The sequence below is a fragment of the Cynocephalus volans genome, chromosome 3 (assembly GCF_027409185.1).
Source record: "Cynocephalus volans isolate mCynVol1 chromosome 3, mCynVol1.pri, whole genome shotgun sequence".
NCBI lineage: Eukaryota > Metazoa > Chordata > Mammalia > Dermoptera > Cynocephalidae > Cynocephalus > Cynocephalus volans.
In genome coordinates this window covers 96,613,886-96,624,261 of record NC_084462.1, presented here as the reverse complement: position 1 = coordinate 96,624,261, position 10,376 = coordinate 96,613,886, and the positions used below count along the sequence as shown (strand labels likewise).

Here is a 10,376-nt window from a genome sequence, read left to right as displayed (position 1 = left end):
AAAAATAAATTTGAGAAGTTGTATTGATTTAGAAAAGGATCATTTTCTATGTGTCCTGTCATCTTTTGGTGTGTGGGTGTGGAGAGATTCTCCATTCTTATTTCAGGGGTCCCTCTTAACCCTTGCACACAGGTGCCTACTGAGGCCAGTAAACAAAGAGGGCAGGAAAGTAGGGGGAAAGGAGAATGAAGAGAGGAGACAGAGGGAATGAGAACTCAGAGTTGCTTTCTTGACATCATGCTGACCACAGCCGCCTGCCTGGGTCTGTGTGAAATCCTTGGGTTGCCAGCCCTCACAGACCAGTGACCTGGGAACTGGTTCCTAGCAGGTGCATAGTGAAGATACCACTTCATCACCTTGGGGGACTGGCCGTCAGAAACTGTCCTAGGGCCTCAGTATCTTGCAGCTGGCACTCCTTGCTTCCTGAGGGAATGAAGGCCACATCATGGGGCCAACGGTTTATGACTAGCTGGATCCCTGCATCAGCCCAGCCCCAGTACCAAAAGCCATATTGACCATGCTCAACATGGGGAAGCTTTAAGGCCGTGGGAGTCGTAGGTGGCAGAGCATGGTGTCTCTTCTGCATTTTGGTAAGGACATTTTGGCATGGGGGCAGGTCCATATCCACGGAGGTTATTAGAGGCATAGACAACACCATGGACTTGCTACAGCATAACCATCAGTGTACTGCCCACAAGAAAGAGTCCCTTGAGATGGGTGGTAGCCTATCCTCATTTTACAGACAGGAAACTGGTGTGGAGATAAGTATCTTGCCCAAGAAATCCCCCAGAGTAAGTAAGACTGCCTCACCCTGACTGCTAACACAGAAAACTGCCCTCAAACAGCAATGAGCACATTTGGCCAAATTGTCAAAAACTTTTTCAAAGATCTTTTTTTTTTTCTTTCTCTCCTAGTATAAAGGATTTTTTTTAAATTAATTTCTGTAGAAAATAATTTCACCACCACAAATCTAGACTTTTAATGCTGTTGGAATCAAGGAGAAGTGTGGTGAAAGGAAACCTTTACGCAAACTTCTAAAGTGGCGAATGGGTACGTGGTGGCCTGAGGATGCACCTCAGTGTTCAGACTGGAATGTGGGGAGCTGCAAGGCTACCAGGCTTCCTATTCCTTCCCCCTGGCTCATTCTGTGTGCTCTCACGTTGCTGGGAGTACGGGGCCATCAATGAGCCCTTTAGCTTCATCTAATCCCTTAGAAGCCCCTCATCTTTCTGAATTCATCTGATCAATGGTAGCTCCATTCTCCCACTGGCATCATCTGTTGCTTTTCCTTCACCCCCTCAGTTCAGCTTGTCCTGGGGTCAGCTGTTACCTCCCATTCAATCAGTGTTGTGCTCCATTAATCTCTGAATGATCGTGGTTAGGAATTTAGTTTGTAGAGTCAGACCAACCCATACGGAGTCTCAGTTTCCTGAGCCTCTTTGTTGCTTCAGTTGCACAGTGGGAATACCCATAGTACCTACCTGCCAGGGTGGCTGTGACAAGTGAAAGAGATAATACACTTAGCAAGTGCCTCCCTCAGTGCACCTGGGCTCTAATCATATTGCTGCTCTGCTTCAGAACCTAGCTGGCTCCCCACACGTTGCACAGTGAAGACTAGATACTTAGCTGGGCTCCCAGTTCAGATAGGTGACAGCTGCCTACTGAAGTCCAAAGCACTGCTGGATCTCCCTCTACCCCTCATGGCCAGCCTGGTGCCGTTGTGCACACATTTGACCCCAGGCTAGGACGCTGCTTGCCTTTTTCCTGCTGCTCTGTGCCTTCAGCTCCTCATGCAGCAAAATGTGTGCGGGCCACACCAGTGGTCCTGAGGCACCAACTTGTCATCAGCCCCTCCCCTGTCCCAGTTATCCCACTGCTTCAGGCCTAGGGGAGGGAAGGCAGAGGAGGGAACATTCTATTTCCAGACATTTCAGCATTACCAAGTGGATAAGCACTGGAGTCCCTAGGTATTGCTAAATCCAAGGGTCACCGTGGAGATTGGTCAGTGCCTGTCGGTCTTGTTCCAGTGGCTAAGACCCGCCAGGTTGAGAAGGGTAAGGGCTGGAGGAGGAACACCCTGGGCTCTCTGCTACCAGCTTAGAAAGACGGGCCTCCTACATGTTTGGACTCGTGGAGAGCACTGCGGGCCTCCCTGCCTCCAGACCTGCTGTTGGAGGCAGGGCTCTGCCAGGAGTATGCAGCGGGGTGGTGGGTGCGTGTCCTATCCGCCCAGCTCCCCGAGGGCACGCGCTGCACAAGAGGGGGCCCCGGCCTGGATCTTTTCCACCTTCGGAGTCTTAGCAGCTTTTATCCCTGAGCCTGGGGGACTGAGTGGCCTTGGCTCAGGCGTCCACCCCAGGTAGGGGTCCGCGTGCGCCCTCCTGGGCCTGCTCCAGGGGTGCCCGCCTCTCTCCCCGCCCCTGGCGTGGGCCCGCCTCCGCGCCTGTGTCACTGCGGGGCCGGGGGCGGAGAGCAGCCGGGCGGGACATCCGGCCCGGGTCCCTCGCCGCTCCCGCCCGCCGCCCGCCGCCTGCTCCGGCGCCGCAGGGCAGGAGCTGGCCACCCTCGCGCGAACCGGGGCCGCGGCCAGCCCTCCCCGCCCCGACCCGTTCCCGGCTCTGCCGGCCCAAACTCCCCTCCCGCCCCCTGCTCGAACCCGCGCCCGCCTCCCAGGCAGCCCTCACCCCGGGCCCGCGCAGGCCCCTACCGCGGGAGCACCATGTTCCCCCGCCCGCTGACCCCGCTGGCGACCCCAAATGGCGCCGAGCCCCTGGGCCGGGCACTGAGAAGGGCCCCACTAGGCAGGGCCCGGGCCGGGCTGGGGGGGCCGCCCCTGCTGCTGCCGTCCATGCTGATGTTCGCGGTGATCGTGGCCTCCAGCGGTCTGCTGCTCATGATCGAGCGGGGCATCCTGGCCGAGATGAAGCCCCTTCCCCGGCACCCTCCCAGTCGCGAGGGCGCGGCCTGGCGCGGGGCAGTCCCCAAGCCTGGAGGGCTGTCCCTGGATGCTGGGGACTCGGACTTGCAAGTGCGGCAGGACGTCCGGAACCGGACCTTGCGGGCGGTATGCGGGCAACCGGGCATGCCCAGGGACCCCTGGGACTTGCCGGTGGGGCAGCGACGCACCCTGCTGCGCCACATCCTTGTAAGTGACCGCTACCGTTTCCTCTACTGCTACGTCCCCAAGGTGGCCTGCTCTAACTGGAAGCGGGTGCTGAAGGTGCTGGCGGGTGTTCTGGACAGCGTGGACGTCCGTCTCAAGATGGACCACCGCAGTGATCTGGTGTTTCTGGCAGACCTGCGGCCTGAGGAGATTCGCTACCGCCTGCAGCACTACTTCAAGTTCCTGTTTGTGCGGGACCCCTTGGAACGCCTCCTTTCTGCTTACCGCAACAAGTTTGGTGAGATCCGAGAGTATCAGCAGCGCTATGGGGCTGAGATCGTGAGGAGGTACAGGCCTGCAGCTGGGCCCAGCCCTGCAGGGGATGATGTCACCTTCCCTGAGTTCCTGAGGTACCTGGTGGACGAGGACCCTGAGCATATGAATGAGCATTGGATGCCGGTGTACCACTTGTGCCAGCCTTGTGCAGTGCGCTATGACTTTGTGGGCTCCTATGAAAGGCTGGAGGCTGATGCCAATCAGGTGCTGGAGTGGGTGCGGGCACCACCCCATGTCCGGTTCCCAACTCGCCAGGCCTGGTACCGGCCAGCCAGCCCCGAAAGCCTGCACTACCACCTGTGCAGTGCCCCACAGGCCCTGCTGCAGGATGTGCTGCCTAAGTATATCCTGGACTTCTCCCTCTTTGCCTACCCACTGCCTAATGTCACCAGGGAGGCCTGTCACCAGTGACCATGAGTGTGGGGCCAGCAACTATTGGGGACTAGATTCTATAATGCCAGCTTCCTGTGCTTCTGCCTACCATTCAGGGAAACTCTGGCTCTGGGGCTTGAGGCTTCTCCACATGTTCGGATGGCAGGGACTGCCCTCAGAAATTCCTCGTCCCAGATGGGTTCCCACAGTGGCTCAGAGGACAGGGCTAGACAGGAGGCTTGCTGCTTTCCATTGGGGGGAATCTCTTGGGGGCTAGTGTGATCCTTCTTGCCCTGGCAGGGCCAGACCCATTTGCTAGTGAAGTAACACATGTGATCTGAAGACTGGCTGCAGGGATTGTGCAGTCCACTTGGCCCACCTTAATTTAATCTGTGGCCCAAATCAAGGGGGCACCAGCCAGGAGCATGACCAGAGCTGAGGCCCCTGTGGCTCTGATCCCCCAAGCATCCACCCATGTACCTCAGGACTGAAGTGAGCAGTCGTGCCTTATAAATGACTTTTGTGCCTTTCTCCTCTAGACTCAGAATTTTCTACACCTGCCAGGTTCTTTCGATTTTTCCAAGGAAAGGAAAACTGAAGCAGGGCCTAGTAGCTCCAGGACCCAGTCCTGCAGGCATCCAAAGACCCCTGTGCCCAGCCTCTTCCTAGGGCTCTAGGGACCCCCTCCCTAATCCTCCATCCCTCCACACAAGACCTTCCAGGTTGCTACCATGACTGGTGTATCTGGCTGCCACTTTTCTGATGCATTTATTTAAAATTTGTACTTTTTGGATAGAACCCTAGCAAGGGCTTTATTTACCTAATAGCTGAATTTTTAATAAAGCTGTTTTGTGTACAAAGTGAGCATCTCTGTGATTCCCCCTGTGACTCCTGTGGGTCCAGAAAGTCTCCTAGGTGTCTGTGTCCCCAGGTCAGGAGAGGGAGCTTGCAGGTAGAGAAAGTAAGACAAGATGTAACTTACTTAGGCCAGTCCAGTAGGCTATTCCCACACCATGACACCTTTAGGGGCTTCTAATAGGCCATGTCCTGTCACAGACAACTTCTGGGATGTGGCCAAAGGGCAAGCCCATTTAGGAATGGCCCCAGGTCCAGAACTTACCTCCAGAAATGATTTCCTGAAGAAGAGGGTGGGTAGGAGACCTAGGCCCTGCTCCTGTTAGGGAGGAACACTTGAGTGATGTGCCACTCAGAGCATTTTCAAATGAAAAAGGGGATCATTCTGTGAGCAAAGTGAGTTTATTCCTGACATTGAGAATTACAAGGAGGGAAGGCAAGGAGTTTGAACGAGGGGCAGGCCCTCGCTGACTTAGGTCCAAAGAAAGTTGTGGACTTTGTGGAAGGAATACAGTGTGGCCTGTTCCCTCAGTGCTTTCCAGAGATCCCAGGCCCAAGAGGTGATGCAGAACAGGAGGCTGGGCCTGCTGTGTCCATGGGAGAGTTGCGAGGCCAGAGCTGGCTCTTCCCTGTCTTATTTCGTACACCCCCAGTGGGAACTTCTGTACTTTAGGTACCTGAGGCTGCAGTGAGAGATGGGGCCCAAGGGAGTGAGGGAGGGAGGTGGGGAGGACCCCTTTGCAGGTGCCACTTGTACCTACCCTTGCTATTGGCCTGACTTTGGAGAGGAAAACTAATCCCATTTACCAAATTTGGGGCAGGGACTCCTGTGGGCATTCATGGTTCTCTGTCATGATTCACCAGGTCATGTTGCTTCCAGGAGGCCTTACTGATCCCCTTTCTAAGTTACATGCCCTCCTTTCAGGTCTCAGTGGCTCTGGGGATCACCTAAACTGATCAAGTCCCAGCTCTACTCCTCAGCAGCTGCCTGACTTCCTCTCTGAGCCCCCGTTTTCTCCACTTTATCATGGAAATAATAACATCTATCTGTGTAGACTGCTGGGGGTCCAATGAAGACCAAATGAGTAAAAGGACCCATCCCAGCACCTGGCTCGACAGATGTTCTTTAAGATGCTTGTTGAATACCTGGTCCTTCAGAGGTCCGCAGGGACAGGGAAGTCAGGACACTGTGTCCAGCCCAGCCTAGAGACTGAGCTGCATCTGGACAGAGTCCTGTTGACCCCTCGGTTCACTTCCTCTACCAATGAGTCAGTCCTTCTCTGAGCTTTCCACCCCTCAGGCGTCCCCCACCCCCATCGCTCCCCTGGCTTCTTCCTCCTTGCCCGGGACCTGCAGCAGCTCCAGCCCTATAGCAGCTAATGCACTCCAGACACACAGCAGCTGATCGGTCCCCCTTACAAGGGCCTGCAGCGTGGAAGCCAGAGAACCCAGAGCATGCTGGGCCCAGCTGTTGTATTTACCTCATCTCGCTTAATCCTCACGACAGCCCAATGCCATAGGTGTTATCCTGTTTTACAGACATGGAAACTAGCACAAAGAGGGTAAGTAACCCACCCAAAGTGTCCAACCCAGGTCTGTGCCTTCCAAACAGGAGGGAGGGAGGAAAAGAAAGAGAGAGGGAGAGAGTGTGAAAGGTGGGGGTAGAGAGAAGAAGGTGAATGGAGAGAGAGAGGAAGGTGCCATTAGATGAAGGGTAGGTGGGTTGTAGTTAGGGGTGTTTGCAGACATTCTCCTTCCTCAGTTTTTTCATTCCTTGATTTGCAAAGAATCCAGTTCAGCCCGACTGACTTCTGCCAGTCCCACTACCAGAGGAATGGGGGACGAATGAAGGCCCTTGATGTAGTTAGTGTATTGGCTTTTCTCCTCCCAGGCAGAAGAGGGGTGCTGGGCCATAGGGCATCCTGACAGCCAGAGCTGGACACCAGCGGTGTGGGGAGGAGGGTTTGGGGTAAGAAGAGAGAAGAGGGACTGTTAAGACAAACTGCCCCCTTCTGGGTCATTTTTTCCCTCCAGTCAGCCCCTGAGGAACTTATTTTGTCATTTACCCTTCCTTTCAAGAAAATGGACTTCTTAAAAGAAGTCGCCAAGTAGGTGGTAGAGAGTTGTGGGATCCAGCTGGCCCTAAAGGGATCTGCCTTATACTGGGCACTCAGGCCAGCACTGGAGGGTGCTGTGGGCTCTGGGGTGCTAGGGGTGGAGGCATCCTCTGGACTGTGTCTTCTGAGAAATCCTCCTTTTCACTGGGTCTGCTCTGATCCCCTCATGGAGCCATGCCCAGTGCTACTGCCTGGCTCCTGAAAGGACAAGGGGCCCCTTTAGGACTTCTGCCATCCCGGACAACCCCATTGCCCTGGGCACAGGGGGTGGTGCTGGCAGATGTTTGACTTTTCTCACTGCTAAGGGCCACGAACAAAGGAAAGGGGTGATGCCCAAAGGGGTCTGGCCTTCCAAGTCTGGGCCCTGACTCTGCTTCCAAGCTCCGTGTCTGGTTCATTTCTCATCCTATCTGAAGCTACTGCCCAGAAACCACCTTGAATTCTGAGGTCCTTTCCTCTCCCCTTCCCTTTCTCACTTCTACCCCCTCCCCCAGGAGTGGCCTACCACTCAGGACCCCTACAGGAAGGAATAAAGGCAGAGTGGAGCAGCTGACCCATCCACCTGGGTGAACTCAGAACCCTCACCTTTCCCCGGGACCCATCAGCAAAGGGGGCCAAGCTCCCAAGCCCCCTCCCAGGATGGATCCAGTGCCTTTCTTTTTGAACCAGCCCCTGCCTGGCTTCAAGCAGGAGGAAGGCATCCTTTTGGTAAAAGGAAATACTCATAATTAATAACAGGTACTCTGAATTGAGAGCTCCTGCACCAGTGCTTTTCATGTATTATCCTCTTCATTCTTACAACAGTCCAGCATGGTGAGAAAAATTATACCTGTTTTATAGATGAGGAAAGCAAGCCTAACTGACCTGCCCGAAGAGGTGGTGGGGTTGGGTTTAAAACCCAGCTCCATCTAATGTTTGCTCCCTCAAAGTGAACATGCTTTATAAGTTACCCAGCTCACTGCATTTGCTGATGAGCATTGTGTTCATTTTCTCTGACTTTTGCACCCTTCTTCAGCCCTCCTTCCCAACTGCACAAGCAATTCTGTCCATAGGCCTGTCCAGCTATTACAAAATTCCCCAGATTTACCCATCCTGAGGATTAACTTTCCAGGACTGCTGGACCCAGACCATGAATGTACTAGATTGTCAGTTCAGGTCCTTCAAGAAGCAGATGCAAAGACAGAATTAGATATGCAAGAGATTTACTGGAGAAAACACCTGGGAAGGACAGCGAGGAAGGGAGCAGCAGGAAGAGACTACACCTGTGAAAGGAGAACTGGAAGAACTCTACCCACTCTACTGGGTGGGTAGAGTCTCAGATTACAGTGCAGCTCTGCGAAAGTCTCAGCCAGGCCAGTGGGGAATCTCATGCACAGACTGCCTGTTAGAAAAGTCCTCCATGAGCAGAAATGGTCCAGCTTTAGTACCCCAACTGTGCTCAGACATTGGCTGGAAGCAGCCAGGGGAAACATGAACATAGAAGAAGACAAAAAGGTGCAGCAGCTGGGTGCTGTCAGCCAATTGCACTTCTCCCAACAGGTTGTCTTAAAGAGGGATCTGAGCAGTGCACTCCCATGGCTGCCACACAGATCCAACTTGGCCACTCTGACTTATGGACATTGGCCTCCATGGGTTCTGTTACCATATGATTTTTTGAACAACCAGAAAACAGCTGTTGGCCTAGCAAGAGCCTCTAGATGTCTGGGGCATCCTGAACATCTCTTCCCCATGGCCATCCCCCTGGCTTTACAGTTGGACAGCTGCCCCTGCCCTTCATTTGGACCTTGAAAGACATGTGCCATCACCATGCCCAAATGCCCATGCTATACTTTGCAGGACGTTATCTCTGCAGAGATATTTCAGGAGTTACCCAACTCACTGCAGGTTTGGATTGTTTGGTTTGTGTCTTTGCCATTAATTGGTGGGTGTTGATGATCACTTTTGCCGAGCTGCCCTCTCTCATAGGCTCACATCCTTCAGCTGGGGTGGGGAGAACAGACTCGCCCAGAGGTTGAGTCTAGATGCTGGTGCCGTGGATCTCCCAGGGGATATAGTCCAGGTTTCCTCCCAATGTAATCATCCAGCTGGGCTTAAACTCCAGGGGCAGCCTGAGAGGGAAGGGGAGTTCCCCCCAAAAGAGCATGCATATGAGTGTCAGGTCTTCTGTAGCATTCCCCTACTGAGCTCCTCGGCTCGTTACTGCCTGATCACAGAGGACCCATCTGCAGAGGAGTCCCCACAGAAGCAAAGAGAATCACAGAATTGGTCCTAATTTTGCCATTGTGAGGGGACAAGGGGGACCAAAGTAAAGCCAGTTTATCCACTGCTCCTCACCCCTTTGGCAGGAAAGCTATGCCAGCCTAAGCCTTGGGGTGGTTCTTTGGGGGGCAGAAATGGATGAGGAGTTTCAGGAGCTTGGGAAGGAAGATCCTGTAGTGCCATTCCTGCCAATGCCCCAGCAGTGTCACCACACCTGCTGGGCTGCTGCCTAACTGCCGGTTTGCAGATGGAGAAATCCAGATATTCAGCCTCACAGCAGCCCAAGGAACAGGATGCCACCAGACATTCACCTGAATATTTCTCTGTTCTCAGCCCAGAGAGATTGAGCTGCTCCTGGCACCCCTACCAGAGCAGAGTCCTAAGACTCCAAGCACTGTGGCCAGAGGGGCAATCAGAGCAGAGGAGTCCACAGGAGCTGGAGATTGGGACCTGAAAGTGCTGCTGTGAAGGGCTACAGGCAGCCTGAAGGAAGGCACTTGAGGCGGGCCCAAGAATAGTGGGATCGGCTGGGTGGGGGCAAGGCTTTCTGGCTGAGGAGCTGACTAGGAGTCAGCTGACCCCTGGCAGCGCAGGCATGCCTTTCCCCCACCCCCAGTGAGAAGCTCTAAAGAGCCTCATCCACAGAAACTCCTGGACACAGTAGCAGGCAAGTCCAATGGATGGCCAGTCCCCTGGAAGGTCTTCTGCTGCCTGGGTGCAAATGTCCAGTAGTAAAAAGAGAGCTGTTCTGATGGATGAAAGGGAGAGAGAGCTGGCCCAAGTCAGGAAAGCCAAGAGGGAAAGCCAGCCCCTGTGTAACTTTTGGGGAAGTGTCTTTGATTTTTGTGCACTGAGACTACCCTCAGCCCAGGTACTCACAGATAAAAAAGTGACTAGATGGAAGATGGGAGAGTGATGGCCAGAGAGGAGGAACAGAAGAGAAGGGGACTCATAGTCACAGCTCAGATGCTGGCCCTCCCTGAGGCCTTTCTCAGCCACTGACCAGTTAACCCTTCCTTCCTCTGAAGTCCCATCATTCCTAGTACATTCTTCTAGGAGAGCTTTCAATCTATGGTATTACTTGTCTGTCCCTGCCCTATAGACTGGGGTTTCCCAAAGGCAAAAGCCAAGCTTTATTTCTCTTTGTATTTGGCACATAGTAGGTGCTCAATAAATGTTGAATCAGTGGAAAGCCAGATGATTGGATGGATGAATATATGGATGGATGGATAGGTGAGAGTGTGTATGTGTGTGTGTGTGTGTACATGTGTGAATGGAAGGATGGACGGCTAGATGAAAAAGTGGATGGATGGATGGATAAGTAGATGGTAGCA

The 10,376-nt window shown here is 53.8% G+C and overlaps 1 protein-coding gene across 1 annotated transcript; it reads left to right on the top strand.

Annotated features, from left to right (window-relative positions):
* Positions 1-2,719: 2,719 nt before the first annotated feature.
* On the top strand, positions 2,720-4,115 carry CHST14 (carbohydrate sulfotransferase 14). The gene has a single exon (XM_063091980.1). The coding sequence runs from the start codon at positions 2,720-2,722 to the stop codon at positions 3,848-3,850; it is 1,131 nt and encodes a 376-aa protein (XP_062948050.1). The 3' UTR covers positions 3,851-4,115.
* The last annotated feature ends 6,261 nt before the right edge of the window (positions 4,116-10,376 follow it).

Coding starts and splice junctions, on each gene's coding strand:
- CHST14 (XM_063091980.1), top strand. CDS start 2,720: ATGTTCCCCCGCCCGCTGACCCCGCTGGCGACCCCAAATGGCGCCGAG.